This window comes from Plectropomus leopardus, chromosome 12 (genome assembly GCF_026936395.1).
Source record: "Plectropomus leopardus strain MGB_pleo_1.0 chromosome 12, ASM2693639v1, whole genome shotgun sequence".
NCBI lineage: Eukaryota > Metazoa > Chordata > Actinopteri > Perciformes > Serranidae > Plectropomus > Plectropomus leopardus.
Genome location: NC_142187.1, coordinates 4,013,969 through 4,030,672, shown reverse-complemented (window position 1 = coordinate 4,030,672; position 16,704 = coordinate 4,013,969). Strand labels below are relative to the sequence as shown.

The 16,704-nt window shown below is 42.4% G+C and overlaps 1 protein-coding gene across 1 annotated transcript in view; it reads left to right on the top strand.

Moving 5' to 3' along the window:
- Positions 1 to 16,667, top strand: part of fam110b (family with sequence similarity 110 member B) — a 57,692-nt gene extending 41,025 nt beyond the window's left edge. The window contains exons 3-5 of the mRNA XM_042497701.2: positions 6,334 to 6,974; positions 8,150 to 8,562; positions 9,610 to 16,667. Coding sequence (XP_042353635.2) covers positions 6,852 to 6,974; positions 8,150 to 8,562; positions 9,610 to 10,489 — 1,416 coding nt within the window. The 5' untranslated portion in view covers positions 6,334 to 6,851 and the 3' untranslated portion in view covers positions 10,490 to 16,667. The remainder of the gene's footprint in view (positions 1 to 6,333; positions 6,975 to 8,149; positions 8,563 to 9,609) is intronic.
- Positions 16,668 to 16,704: the final 37 nt, after the last annotated feature.

Below are 16,704 nucleotides of genomic sequence, written 5' to 3'. Positions count from 1 at the left end.
GTGTGTGTTTGCTATTGATTCCTGGCTGTAGGCCCAGTGGTGATACATGAGAGAGACCTAAAACAAGAGGAAAGAGGGGAGGTAGTAGTGAAGGGGGGAGACACTAAAATGAAATTGTACGCAGTCTGATGCTAACTTGTGGGTAAACCAGGTCGTCACGTTAAATAATCCCGACTAATTACCACAAACCGTAACATTCACAGCAGCCCCATACATGCTCTAGGCTTGTAGGAGATTTCTTGTATTTGAGGATGTTTCAGGCATTTTAGGACATTTCTTAGATTTTAGGATGTTTCTAGGATTTTACGACTTTTCTTGGATTTTAGGATGTTTCAAGAATTTTAGGACATTTCTAGGATTTTTGGGTATTTCTGGGATTTTAGGACATTTCTGGGATTTTAAGATGTCTCTGGGATATTAGGAAATTCCATGGGTTTGGGGATGTGTCTAGGAATTTAGCACATTTGTAGTATTTTAGGACTTTTCTAGAATTTTAGTGGGGGGGGGGGATCCTCATTATCACTTTTTTGAAGAACAAGCTCTCTTTTGATGCTGTTTTATGCACTCTGGCATATGTACACTGAAAGAACAGAAAAAAATCCCAGTGTGAGTCACTTTATTTTTATTGTGAACTAGAAAATGGTTGGGGGGCCACCTGGCACGTTATTGGGGGCCAGATTTGGCCCACGGGTCATAAATTGAGTATCACTGGTGTAGAGACACACAGTGTGAGTCCTGCCTCAGCTATCCTACAGCCAGCATCTGATTCCTGGTAAACACAATAATAAGACAATGCAATTCATAAAGCCAGAAATGAACAACAGCCAAGTGTTTTCTGGGAAAGAATAGGCCTGCAGGCATCAGGACTAAAACCCACTCCGTCTCTCATGACTATCATGTGTTTAGAGAGAGAGTGTGTTAGCTGATTTTTAGCTTTGATTTCTGAAGCAAGAGAAATGCAGACTAATCACATAGACTAATGATATGCTCAGAATGAGTTAGATTCAGTATGGGAAGGTTACAGAGGGAAAGAAGGGAGAGAAATGTGTGTTTTTATGATATTAGAAGTAGATAAAGATTTACTGTTGGTTCACCTTTTCTCTACTTTCTTTGTCTGATACTGTGTTCTGCAGGAAATGAGCAAGACACATGTTCCTAATCCAAATGAAATCAGTCCTTCAGTGTGTATATGTGTGCGTGTGCGTGTGCGTGTGTGTGTGTTTATCGGTGTTGTGTGCCTGTGGTAAACTAGAAACATATGGCTCTGTTCAGTACTGGGATCACAGAGTAATCACATACTACATCACATTTACAGATCCCTAAAAGGTCCAAATTTACCTTCGAACTGTGGATTGTTAATTTATTTAACACTCCGCACCATATGTGTTAGGCTTCAGAAACAACACACTGTGGTTAGGTGTGGGTGAAATTGGATTCAGAAAAAATATTAACAATACTGAAACTTTTTACAAATGCCCAAAAACGTTTTTTTGTAAAAAGGTAACAAAAATTAGGGGTTTATCTTGCAGATCACCTTCAATAAATCTTTAGGCTCATTTGGATTTCATACCTTAAAGGCCTGGTGTATAAGATAAAAAGGCATTTAGTGGCATCTAGTGGTGATGATCGCAGATCACAAGGCTCAACGTGATTTAGCCAAGCAGGACATGTTCCTGGATCAACATGCCACATTGTGATCCTGGACCAACATGCAATCAACCAACCACAGCCTTCTGACATCATCCATTTCCTGCCACTTTGCTTTTTTTCAAAATTCCTTTTTGCTTCTTTTCAGTTTTCAAAATTGAAAATAGTTAAGTAAAATATAGTCCTCAGTAACACTTAACAAAATCCTTATGGGATGACAGCAGGTTTAGCAAGTTAGCTTGCTAACTGGGTAGGCTATGCTAACAAAGAAGCTTATCAATGGCCTAGAATATTAGTGAGTTAGCTTGATAACTAGGTATGCTATGCTTACGAGTGGGCTTGCCAGTACGCAAGAATATTTTTTACTAACATTAAAGAGTCAGGATAATATTGTTTAGTTGCAAAGACCAGCAATTAACACATTTTTCCACCGTTTTTTATAGCCTAGCCTATTCAGAATCTGTTTTTTGTTTTTTGTTTGTTTTTTTATTATTTTTTTTTGCAAGATTGCAGTTTTAGTGTTGATCCAGGATCATCGCCATGTTGATCCTGGATAATTTGTTTATGTTGATGGAAACACGGCAGTGATAGTCCTGCATCAGCACAAGCAGTTCTGTTCAGGATCAAGATGGCGATAATAGTCCAAGATCAATATAAGCAAATTTCATAGGCTCAACATGATGGTCCTGGATTAACTCATACAAATAATCTCTGGTCAACATGATGTTGATGGTCCTGGATCAACATAAACAAGTTATCCAGCATCAACATGGCAGTGATGGGCCGAGATAACCTTGAAAATAGAATAATATTCACTAACATTGAAGAGTTAGAATAATATAATTTTTTTTCAGTCAAGAAGACCTGCAATCAACAAGTTAGTTCCCTCCTTTTGCATTGTCTATTTAAAAATATCAAATTGTCTAGGGATCAACCCAAAAAAATCAGACATGACCATCACTCAGTGATGATCATGTGGATCTGGATCATAACAAATTATTAAGGTTCAACATGGAAGTGATAGGCCTAAAGAATTGATCCAAGATCAAAACTAGCACTGCAATGTTACAAAAAGCAAATAAACAATGTTTTTAGTAGGCTATTAAAAAGGAGGGAAATGTGTTAATTCCTGGTCTTTGCAGCTGAACAATAATATTATCCTTTCTCTTTAATGATAGTGAACAATAGTCTAGGCTACAGACAAGCCTACTTGTTCGCATAGCCTATGTAGTTAGCATAAGCATTTTATTCCGTGATGCCGAGGATATTGTTTAATTTTACTAACTGCAATCTGGAAAACCTAGCTTAGCTATGAAGAGGCACAAATGAATTTTGAAAGAAGCCCTGTAGCAGCACATCAATGATTGGTTGATTATGATGATGGACTGCAATGGGGGATGCTGATCCAGGTACCTGTCCTACTCGGCAAAAGGATGTTGTGCAGATTGCAACCAGGTGAAACTTGTCCTGGTTTGAACTCTGTCAGTGTCTGTTTTTCAGGAGGTTTTTACCCTGAGCTGAATTATCCATAGAAGTCTCTTTCTGTCCAAAACAATGCAGCTGATTCAAACTATTAAATACACTCAAAATCCTCTAACGACGATGGCTGCCAAGAAAACATGAATGTCCACTAAAGCCAGGGTTTGGTTTGTCCACTCTGGGCTACTGTAGAAACATGAAAGCTTAAATACAAGTATGAACCTGAGAATGAGCGTAAGGTCCTCTCCAACAATCAGCTTTGCAAGATGAAGGGGAGGCATTTTGTGAGTAAATACATAAAAAGTTGTGGCTGATGCTGACACTCCCTGTTATTAACATTGCAGCTGAGAGGCTGAACTCCTCTGCTGCAGACTGAATGCTAGTAACAAAACACAACAACACTTTTCCCCCTTTACTGCAGAGCACGCACCAACCATCCAGCCACTTATATCAGTCAGTTAATGACACTTTGCTTTCATTTTTCTCATGCAGACAGAAGACTGCAGCACACTCTCAAATCAATGCAGTTCACTTTGAAGGGTTGACAATTCAATGCCTCAGCATATTATGCAAATGCTGCTTTTTCCCAGGTTGCTTCAGAGGATTTATAATCCTAGAGAGGCGTGTGTGTGTGTGTGTGTGTGTGTGTGTGTGTGTGTGTGTGTGTGTGTGTGTGTGTGTGTGTGTGTGTGTGTTGCGTGGATGCATGCATATGTGAGCCATCTCTGCAGGGGATGGATTTGGATGGCAGATTAGATTTTAATCAGTCCCTCTCACACACACAGACACACACCATTTTAAGAAAATAGATGATACACACAAGCAGACCACCAGACGCTTTCATATTCATAATTAAAATTCAATCCAATATCAGCGGCTTCATATTCCCAGATTTAAAAAGACATAATCCACATGCTGCGTGTGTGTGTGTGTGTGTGTGCGTGCCTGCGTGCCTGCGTGCCTGCGTGCGTGCGTGCGTGGCCAAACAGAAGTTGTATCAGATTATAGGAGGCTGTTGAAATAGGATGGAGAATCTACTGTGTTCCATTTCTTATTTTACATTCATTGCTTAAATAATATTGTGCACAAAATGTATTGATACTGTTAAATAAACTCTCAAAGGGAAACAGGACATCCCTGTTTACTAACAGGGCATGTAGGGGTTGGCAATATATCAAAAATACTTGATGTATTGTGGCTTGTTCCTCATGGGATATATAAAATAACTCTATCACAAGTATCTAGCATAGATTGTCAAGGCGTTCATATAAGCCACCGGCATTCTGCTTTTTCAGTCATTAAGTTAAACTGTTACCACAGCGCCGTAACAGTCTAACTTAATGAGTGGTAATGTGAGCAGGTGAGGTGTGTGTATGTATCTGCACTGATATATAAAGACAATAAAGGTTTTACAGTAGTGACACAGATAATGGCTGAGTTGTTGGAGGTCAGTGGGAACCTTGGGAACATAACTGGCATGCAAAGGTCCACTTATTAGAGCCTTTTAGTTGTGAGTGGATGACTCCAAACTGCACTGCTCCAACACTGACGGCATCTTCCAACACATTAACCCACACATTCAACTTCTGTTCTACACACATTATTTCATAGGAAGACTTACAGGAGCATATAATTACTTTTTGTTTATTCAGTTAGAGTTACTGTAGATCGATGCACAGTTTGGTCATATCTGCTGTCCAAACAATCCAATCAACTTTGAGTGGATTTTTGTTGCCTGCAGGTAAACAGGTCATGTGGAGAGTGAAAGAAGGACAACACATTGGCTGAAATACAATCTTGGAACCTATCGGCTATCTTCTGACATCAATTTAGCTTTTTACTAGCTTTTTTTTATCTGCACGTTATTTGGCTGCTTAGCATTGAATATCTCTACAATACAATGCATAGGCATCTAGGATACAACTTCATAAGGTGTTATTTCTTCACACTCTGTTGATAGGGTTAGATCATTTTTTGAATGTTTTCAACAAAGACTGTATATAAAGATGGACGACGCGCCCCCACCTTCCCCCGGCTATGCTAAAGTGAGGCTAAAATATCCAAGATACGGATGCTTCCATCTTGTGCTAGTGAGAGCCGGGCTCTGCACAGTAGCAATATCAGCAGTAGGGGAGTTTGTGCCAAAACACCCATCAAAACCAGTTGCGAGTAGCTCCATTGTATACGAACCCATGGATTGGCTTTCACAGCTGTCCATCATGGCCAAAAATCCCCTTTTTGTAGAATTGAATAACTCATTAACACTAAACTAATCATGAAAACAAACACTTGAACAAACATCAGGGTGATGAGAACTACCTTCAGTGACAGAAACCATCTTTGGGAAAAATGTATTTGGCATGTTCTTTTAGTTTTTTTTGGCCTAAGTCCATTCACTAACATGGAAGGGAGGGCTTAATGACCTATACTGCAGACAAACACCAGGGGGCGATCCACTTTGAAATGTTAAACTGTGGAGAAGCTGTCATGTTGTCCATCTTTATATACAGTCTGTGGTTTTAATCTAAAATTATGTCCAGATCTTACAAAATACACCTTAACTGTACAAGAAGAAACTGAAGTATATAAATAAAAGATTCCTTACTCTCCATATTGACATACTTGTAACTATATACTTATACAACATAATAAAATTCCTGAAATTCAGTTATGGCTTTTGGTTTTTCTATGCCACCCCAAGATTTTCAGTGGCTGCACCCTCAGTGTCCAACTTGGTATCCTCTCTTATTGAGACCACCACTGGGTGCCCTTGAGCAAAGCACTGAAGCCCCAACTGCTGCTTAGAGACCACAGAGTGACTGAGTGGGCAGCTCCAGTGGGAACATGAGCTCTTTGTGGAAAACAGCCTGGTGTTCTGTCATTTATCCTTCTCGACTAAACATTTAAATGAAAACTTTCATATTTCTGTTTGTCATCAGAACTGATTTCAACTATTCATTAAGCACCTGGTACTTTACACAGTCAGCTTTCTTAAACAGAGCTAGTAAGTGCAAGTAGACTGTGTGCATGTGTTCGTGTGTGTGCGTGCTTGCGTGCACATGTGTGTGTGCGTGTGTGCGTGCGTGTGCGTATGTCCGGTATGTTTGTCCTAGCTATTCCTGCTATTGTTGCTATGTGCGTGATGTCACAGTCTAACTCGAACCCCATTGGCTGTCTCTGTCTCTCTCCTGTTTTTGCCTCTTTCAGATCGCGTGGCGAGCTGAGGGAAGAGCTGAAGCCATCGTGGAGAGGCAGCAGGGCTTTCCTTTCCCACTATCCTCTGCTTTTTCTTTTGGCCCTGTGGAAGCACTCATCCACACCACTGCACAGAAACACATTCATCACTCTTTTTTCTCCTTTCCATTCTGTCACTGCACTCGTTCACTCTCTTTCTATCCATCTATCTTGATGAAGAGATCAGTAGACGTCTCAGTGAACACCAGTATAATCAGTGGTTTCAGTAGTGGAGCTGCTGACAGAGATCTTTCTACTAAGGCAATGCAGTAGTATATTTAAATCCAGTGCTTTTGCAGCCCCCCCAGCCCAGAGTCTGGCTCACAGGGTCCCACAGGTGATGAGGAGGGCCAGGGGCTTCATCTCTTTCTAGACCTTCTCCTCTCCACCTTGTGTCTTCATGTTTTGGGGGTCCTCCGGTGCCCCCGCCCTCTGTCGACCCCCCCGCACCCGCTGCCACCACGGCCGGCCACCCCAGTCGCCTTGTTGCCATGCCGACAGAGACTCTGGCTCCAGCCCTGCCAGATAGCAAGGCCGCTGGCCCCGCTTCGGCCTTTGGCTCTGCCGTACCCCTCCGCATCCTCAATAAGGGCCCTGAATACTTCAGGAGACAGGTACTGTACAACATTACACTGCGGAATCAGCTAAGCGTGTGTGTGTGTGTGTGTGTGTGTGTGTGTGTATATATTCTACAATTCTACAATTTCATTTAGCAGACGCTTTTATCCAAAGCGACGTACAACATAAGCAAGAATTTAGACTTAAGGAAAAAACCCTTAGTAAGTGCAAAAAGTGCTTCAGGTGTGATTGGTCACAGGTATTACCGTCTAGTGACAGAAGAAGTGCCGCACACACACACACACCCCTTTTTTTTTTTTTTTTTTGGAAACCAAAGTAATAACCAGTAGCGATCTCAGCATCTGAGATTCAGCAATCTCAGTATCACTACTTACGATGACAGTCAACATACAACATCACACAACTTTGTCAGTGCTAGATAATCATTAGGTGCCGGGTTTTGGACCATCTGACTTACTCTACCCCAAAGGGCAAAGAGGAGAAGAGTCAGGTTAAGTGCCTAGGTGTTCTCAGAAAAATTGAGTTTTCAATTGTCTCTTAAAAGTAGAAAGGGACTCAGCAGAACGCACAGAGTTTGGAAGTTTGTTCCACCATTTGGGAACAACAGAAGAGAAGAGTCTGGCTAGAGATTTAGAGCCGTGCTGGGCTGGAAGCACCAGGCGTCTTTCGCATGCAGAGCGTAGTGGGCGAGAAGAAGAGTAGACCTGGATCAGGGATTCCAGGTAGGCTGGAGCAGTTCTTGTGATTGTTTTGTAAGCCAAGAGAAGTGCTTTGAATTTGATTCTGGCTGCCTCTGGAAGCCAGTGAAGAGAAATTAGCAGCGGGGTGACATGTGCTCTTTTGGGCTGGTTGAAGGGAGATATATATAGGGAGAGACGAGCAGACACACAGGCACACACAGAGACATACAAGCAGACAGAGACAGAGCTCTCCATGTGATTAAATCACTTGCTGACTGGTATGGAGAAATGCGCGTCTGGTGTGAACTGCCAGGTGACTGTTGATGGTCGGCTGCACCACAGTAAACATATCGGGGCTCTTTTTTCTTATGTTGTGTTCTCCCAGATATTTTCAATGTCATGGCTGAATACTTAGCAGATTTTGACGATGTGGAAAAATTTTGAGTGATTGAGAGTTGGTTACACACACTAACAGACAGATTGGATCAACATATTAACAATTAACATATTTTTCTTCATGTGTGTCTCAGGTGGAGCCTAACCCAAAGCGCCTCAGTGCTGTTGAGAGACTAGAAGCTGACAAGGCCAAGTATGTCAAGAGCCAGGAGGTCATCAACGCCAAGCAGGAGCCAATCAAACCACCCATTCTGGCAAAGCCTCCCGTCGGTCACGCCCTCCTGTCTAAGAGAGGCTCAGGGATTGGTGGAGGAGGAAATGGAGGCGGGATACCATTCAAAGCGTCCAATAACAATGCCAAGTCAGACACATGTGCAACAAGCAGCGGCAGCAGCAAACGGGAGAATTTAAATCTGGAGATCCTTAAAAACCTGCTGAACTCATCGTCCTCTTCAGGAGCTGGGTCCGAGGGACTAGGAGGCGGGGCTAAGAGTGCTGTGTTGATGAGGTCATCAGGTGGAATGCCCAGGAGTTGGACGCCATCAGGGTAAGTTACTGCTTTAATATTTAAGCAATGTGAGCTGTTTTTATGTTCAAACACATTTACTGAAAGTAGGTCACCTTGACTGAAACGTCCTTTATTTTCCCTGATACAAAGACTGTTGGGATAATTGAACATGACGGCATTATTTGCTCATTGTATATCATATGCCCTGTCATGGTAATAACACGCTGGTGGTGTTAGCCCTTTGAAACCTGAATTCAGAACTTCCTCCTCTTATAAATAAAGTACAGTCCCACAACACTGGCACAGAAGCTAAGCGATATCAGTGAGCGCAGCTGCAGCAAAACATGTTTTAATCACCTAAAAAAATCACTATCAGTTTAAGTGTTCAACATATTGTAATATTGTCTCCTCTTTACCTTCCACAACAGCTGATGGAGGCAGTTGAAGAGCAGCAGCTCAGCTGTTCACTGGAGTAAAATGAGTAAATGTTTTTCTCAGTGGAGTCTGGTGTTTTTGATGTAATGGCTTGTAATCAATGTCAATTAGGGCTATTTTATGGCAAGGTAAAGCCCTGAAAATATTCTAAATATAGCGTACACTTAAACTGACATCGACTTTTTTGGCGGCTTAAAACAAATCAATGAAAGCAAAGTTATTATAAGCCACGTTTCCACTAATTTCCCTCATCATCCTCTGCCGCTCTTCCTTAGTCGATGGGAGGGTCTAATGGCAGAGGGTTGTCGTATGCTGTAAAGATCTCTGAGGCAAACTGTGTTTTGTGAAAATGGGCTTTATAAATAAAATTGACTTGACTTGACTTGTATACTGGGACAAGGACAGTAGTCCAATTAATTGGCCTAATTGAGGTATAACTGTAGTTTGACTTAACTGTGCATGAAAAAGTATTGAGTGTCTGAAAGGGTTGTCCGATTTCATAAGGAAAAATATGAACCAATTTTCCTTGTAACACTGTCCCAAGGGGCACTTAAAAACGAGAGGTAGTGATAAAAATAAAAAATGAAAATTTTCTTTCTCCTCGATTCTACGGCATTATGTTGCATCTATCTCTGTGTTTTCTGCTCCTAGGATGCCGTTAACCTACCGATCTACTATGACGCTTAATGAGCAGCCACCAGACTCAGCTCCCAGTCCAAGCACCTCACACTCCCTCAGATCCTTCTCCCATTCCCTGAAGGTCCCTCCCATCAATAGCGGGGGACGTCGCAGTCCACAACAGGGAGGAAACCTCAACCTGAGCAGACGAGGTGAAGGAGTTATAGATCGTTCTCGCTCACCATTACCGCCTCTACTCACCTCCCACTCCTCCTCTGACCTCCTGCGACTGTGCAACGGCAAGCCGCTCCGCACGGCCCGATCCAGCAGCTCCTCAGCTCCGCCCCTCCCTCCAAAACCCAACCCCGCCTCGCTTCCTCCTCCCGCACTTTCCTTGTCACTGCCTCCCCCTCGCCCGACTCCATCCCCCTCGCTCTGTGACAACACCACCCCTCAGTCGCTGCCTTGTGATTTCGGAGATCCTCCCAATACTTCAGCCGATGCCAACCTGGAGCTTGAGCTTGGTACATCCGTAGCTCGCCGCTCTTCGCTACACAGATCTAAATCAGACCTGTCAGACCGGTATGCCCGCGCTGGAGCGGACGTGGAACGCTTTTTTAACTACTGCGGGCTCGACCCCGAGGAGCTGGAGGCAGTCGGTCCAGAGAACTTTGCGCGGGCCAACTCGGACATCGTCAGCCTGAACTTCCGATCAGCTTCAATGATCTCCTCTGACTGCGACCGGTCGCGGAGATCCTCCAATGATGGACTGTCAGATGGGGACGAGGACGAGGAGGAGGCTGGGGAGCGCGTTCCATATGGCATCTCGGCTGTGGAGCGAAATGCGAGAGTCATTAAGTGGCTGTATAGCATCAAACAGGCAAGAGAGACGCAAAAAGTCTCACATGTCTAGGACAGTACCTACAGTGGATTGGATATACTGCAAACTAAAGACAAACTGCCCTGTGTTTCAGAATCAATAGATGGACCTTTCTTACAGGTTTAGAGACTGTGATCTTGGTCAAAAAGTATAGATGGATGAGTGAATAGATGGAGGAGACAAACTTGGTGAGAAAACAGACAGCAATCTGTTTAGAAATTGATGAAGAGATGAGGACTCTAATGCATTTAGGTTTAGAACAACAAGAACAATAAGAACAGCAAGAACTAAAACTTGGACAGTCATACGAACACAATGTTCAGGCTGGAGAGACAAACCAACATGGGACATGTCTGAATTCTGACTAGTTGAATTGTTTATCTACGGACACTAAATAATCCGATTGTCAAATTGCTTGAGCAACAAGAGCGAAATGCACTGCGATTGACCAAGGACCCATAAAGTGACCACCTCCCTACAAAGGGTTAAAGGCCTTTCTCACAGAGTACATCTTGATTTATCAAAGAATTGGAAGGGAGATTATCTTCCTACATAGCTCGCTAACTATCAGTTCAATCCACACTGGCTCCAACCTCTGTTCTGCAGTCTCTGTCCTCAGTGCTGCCCCCAAAGGGCGATGCGGGGGCACGGCCACTCTGATGGCCATGGTTTGACAAAAATAAAATCTCTATTTTCCCAGTATGAAAGTACCTGCATCTTCTGCATTACCAGGCCCATGATTCATGTGCACTAGAGACTTATGCCGGTTGAGCACAACCAAGTGTGCCTGAGCGGGTAACTTCTGCCTGCAGAGCAACTGATTTCTTGATTAGCTCTTTGCTAGCTTGAAAAGAATTGGATCTTGCAGCTCTTTAAGACTTTCTAAATGTTATCGGACTGAGTGACTTAAATCTTGTGAAATTTGTCATTTCACAGGGATTTTGACGCTCACAAAAAATGTATCCGCTGATTTTTAGACATCTCTTTCCCAGTCTAAGTCAGTGGAAAAAAGTCTTTCTGGGTTTGTGGGCATCACATGACTGACCCAGATGGTGTCATTCCACTTTTAACCACTTTTAAAATTTGCTTCAAAGCCTGGCACACTTCCTGGAGGCACGATTCACACTGTGTCCAGCACGGCACAGAGCACCCAGGCCGGTTAATCATCTGCATCTTTTCATGCAAGCAGATCTGGCAGAAAACACACTGAAAATAAATTGTAAACTAAAGTGTGAATTAAATTTGGTATACACAGTCTGCTTCTGATATATGACAAAATATGCGTCCATATGTTTGTCTGTTGTGTCTAAACAAAGAGGGAGAGAGACGAGCAGACACACAAAGATGGACACACAAGCAGGCAGAGACACAGCTCTCCATGTGATTAAAACATAGCAGAGGAGCTCGATCGCTGGTTGAACGACGCAGAGAAATGCATTTCTGGTGTAAAGGGCCAGGCGACCACTGACAGGTGGCTGTGCAACAATTGACATATCAGGTCTCTTCTGCGTCCAGTGTGAACCCAGTGTAAGTTGTCCATTGTCAACAAAGGACCACAGGTTAGAGTCGAACCCAGGCCGCTGCCTAAATGGGCTGCTCATGCTACCAGGTGACCCCCAGGTCAAAACAATTTACCCACAATCGAACCATAATTTGAATTTCAGATAAAAAGTGACAACCCTAACTGACTTCAGCAACTGGCACCATAGCTTCTTTGTAAACTGAGACTTGCTACTCACTGGTTGGTTACCATTAAGAATTCCACCGATGCTTTCCTCCAACAACAAGTCAAATGTCCACTCTGAGAAAGGCCTGTGTCATAGTGTTGATGTCTCCGTTTAAACACACTTTCAAAAGGGTCCAGACATCTTTGCAAAACAGACTCTGAACTCTATCTGTCAAAAATGAGAAATCACTTTGGGAAGTGAATGATGCTGGTACACCGTGTGACGGTCATGAAGTTGGCTCAGTTCAGTCGATACTCTTGAAACACAAATGCTGGTAAGCTAGCTTTGATGAAGCTTTAGCTCTTGTTATCTGGATATTGTAATAGCTCTGAATGAAGGCCTTGAAGTGTGTGATGAGTGAGTGACGAAGGACACGGAGGACATTGACACCGAGGGATTTGGACAGATACACACACAGTATAAAATACAGTCTTGAAAGGATACTTATCTGTACACCATCATATCATTATGCTGATGAATAATTAACACGTTTGTCTTCAGTCTGTTCATGTCAACAAACAAAACATGTCACTGGAGAGTTTTAGTGTCCTGTGATAGGCTGAGGTTTTTCAGAGGCTGTTCCACACTGACAACAGCCCCTACATTTATCAATCAAAGAATGAATACACGTTGATTGGGGGATTTTTGGCACTAAAATAGTGAGATTTGGTCAATGGTTAAATGTACTAAATATTGTATGATGCTGTCTTAGGGTGCCTTTGCGTCTGACCTTTTTAATCAGCCTTTTGTAATGTGAGAAACTGTCAATATCTCCAGCTGTAAAGAAAGCTGGTTTACTTACAAACTACAAGGCTAACTGACACTCATAGCTGCTGGCCAGTGTGCTGCTGTCTATTATGAATGCAAGACAGTATGTGAGATAGTTTCCTTGATAAAGAAACATTACTCTTTTATCATTTTCTTGATCTGATTTGTAGAGTGTCTTTATTCTCTTCAATTAAGACCACAAAGAGACCTTAAAGGCCCAGACGTACCAAACCGACATGGAGAACTGCATTGCCACATGTAGCCGTGTCACTGCCAGAAAGTTGCACATAAACACAAACTCTGATGATGCAAAATGACAACATCATACCTGTCCAATCAGTGAGCCACTGGTCAGTCTATATGACTTCACGTTTACTCCTCTTTGTTTACATGTGATTGGTCAGTTAGGACGTGAAAAAGACCACTCCTGTGCATTATCTTTGATCTTTGGTGTGAGGCGAATGAACCAAGCCATAGGTTTTAAAGTGACCTAAACAATCAGACCTTTACTCATATTACATGTGGCTTCAACTCTTCACTTGGCACTAAATGACTTGTCTTGCATACATCCTGAATACAAATCTGTGGGATCGTTCAAAAGTGGAGGAAGCAGAGAATCCCTGAGTGTGTCACACGAGCCTCCAGCAGGACACCGAAACTCTCCTTTCAAAACAGTGTTAGTAAAAGCTGTGATTATGTAGACCACCAGGCACTATAAAGATACTCTGAAAGCAATACTAACCCAACTGTCTGCTCACTACTACAGGACATATTACAGAACATTAATAGCATAGGACAGTGGAGGGTGATTGTGGTTATTTTTACATGTCAGCGTTCAGATTTGGGGTGTTTATAGTTGCTTGTACTGTAAGTCGCATCCTAGACCACACAGAGAAGGAACTCCAGCAGCAACACTTTAGACTGCGTTCATGATGAGCACCTTGTCAATGCCCTCAGCTCTGCTTTGTCTCTCTGCAGCTGTCTGTCTGCCTGTCTCTGAGTCCTCACAGGGACAAACCTGTTGCTTTACTCTTCGTGTGTTCCCTGATAATGAGCGGGAAGGGATTACCGAGTACACCTCCACCCTGACCCCCATCATCTGTGTACATGTCTGCCCATCGCTGACATGTCTCAAGGCCTGAAGCCATATCGGTGTGAATGCAGCGCCTCAGTCAGCGTCTACCAACTGTCAGTGAGTCTGTGTACCCCGACAACTGCCTCCACCTCACCTTAAATCTGTGCTGCAACTCTGCTTCAGTTTGTCAACAGCAACAACTACCCTGCTGAGCTCACTTCACCTCATTATAGATATATATAGACAAAACACAACTGGTATTGTCAGTGTGTGTTTAATGCTTTGGAGTGCACATGGTGGCAGTATATCATAAAAAGTGGTAAAATGATAGTAAAACATGTTGCCAGAGTCATCAGAGGTAGAAATAGGCTTGCAGTCATCCAACCCACCATGTACACTCTACAGCCCCTCCAGGATTTTGTGATGTTGCAATGGCAACAGGTAACACAAATTCAGCCAGTCCCTATGAATGCTGCACAACCATGCAATTTTGCCTAATCTTTGTAACTTTATCACAATTTAAAACTATAAAATCTAATTTCATTGTAGAGTTGCATGCAGAGTATTGATACGCTCAGCCTCTCTTTCAAGCCACTTTTACACATAGATAGCGCTATAGCGCAGCAACAGTGTCCCCCGTTATACTGCCCTGCATTTTTACATAGAACCAACTGACAGCGGCATCATTCTACTCCAGTGTGTGATTAGACACTGCATCGCAGCATCCCGCAGCCAAAAAAGGCATGACGGGTGGGAAATTTAACACCAGCGTCCGCCTCTAGTGTGACATAAAACGTATGCGTTGGCATCACTTTTTAAACAATGACAATGGTATAACATGTCAATCACAATCTTTTACCATCATTTACCATTTCAACTGAATACCTAACTAAGCAATGAATACTCCAATTGCAGAATATTTGGGTCCAGCCCTACAAATATAACGCCTGTAAACATTCCAACTTATATTGCAAAAAGCTGCTATGAATTCAGACATTTCACATTACAACAATCCCAAACAGTATGGGGAATTCTGACCAAAATCACTTCCATTTTTGGTGGGTCAGTTTCAAAATCTAAGTGCCACAAATGGCCCCAAGACACATACTACATAGCCTTTACTATGCCCGAGTTAAACTTCATCAACAAGAAAAAAATTAACACTTGAAGGATGTTCCTCTGATGGAGAGTTGTTCGCCACAAAGCTTAACAGTTTTAACTCAACCCGTACTTTGTAAAAAAAAAAAAAAAAAGTTAGATTCCTCTTGCATTTTTGGCAATTACTAAATAAATTCAACTGCTTTAAGCAACAGAGAACTCGCAGTCAAAAAAAGTGTACATTCTTGATGAATCGAAGTCATTGGGGACGGCATTTAAAAACAGCAAAACTATATCAAAATATCCCCTTACAAACTCTAAAATAACTCTTTCAGTTTAAGATAAGTCTCATTTATCCAGTCCTATTCTCAGTACTTCCTGAAAATATACGAAAGTATTTACATTGAAAACACGTCAGTACAAACAGACATGTACAGCCTACCACCGTGCCTGGGCATGCGTGTGCTCATGGTTCATCGTATGTGGACGTTACTGCACAAATTGAGTGAGTTATTATCAGGATGTTTTGATTGAGTTTTGCCGTTGTAAAACACAGACTCTATTGACTTTAATTTGTGAAAATGTTTATTGGATTCTTCATTCACTGGAGGCATTTGAGAAACGTTTTCCTCTCTAAAAAAAGTTAACACATGTTGAGTTATTCATGTACAAGCTGTCATTTTTGTGGGTGAAGTATGCCTTTAAGAGGGACATGAAAAAAAATCCAAACCTGTCCTTTAAAATAATTTAAACCTTCTAATGAAATACTGATTAAATCCATGCTGAGTCAGAATTATACTCCTGACAAAGCTTTCTCAGAGCTCATGAAAAAGCTGGAGAGCTTCAATGAGAACATCTAACATGTGTAAGCAGCACAGCTTTGTGGGAGTTGTAGGAGGTTTCAGTTTTGATGCAAACCTTCTTTCTAAATAAGACCGCAGTGGAAGTGAAGTGAGCCCAGTAGGGAGAGACCCTCCCCCCGTCTCCTCGCTCTGAGCTCAGGGTTGTGCTAGCATGTTCCTGTCCGGTACCCTGATCTGTCCTTCCCATGTGTGTCCTCTGGAACCCAGGAACCCCTGCTGCTTCTCACAGTTCGCGTTAATAAAGACAATATTGTCCGGCAGCATCATCATGCTTCAGTTTGTCTCCATGGTGTGTGTTTTTTTTTGTTTTTGACCTTTGGATTGACAGATAGAGTTCTTCTGTGGTACTTGCTTTGTTTTCTTCTTTTCTTCTATGTGTAAATGCTGTAAGAACAAATGTATATATTTGATTTCAAAAAGCCATGTGCTGGATTTCAGTTTTTCTCTGTCTGAGGGTTTATGTGTTACAAAAGATTCCGAACAAAAAACTGCTGTTTTGCTCTTTGCCCTCGGTACAGAGCTGCCCGATCACAGCGGGCGCGAGTGTTTCAGAGGCGTAGTGTTGACTGTGTTTTTCGACGTGGAAACTGTTACATTTTGCTTGATTGAAAAAAAAAAAGTGTTCATGTTTAGTTTCTTTTGATTCTTTCAATAAATGGCTTCTTTTGCCATCTCTCTCATTTATGTTGTGTAAGTGTTTATCCCTTAAAGAGAAAC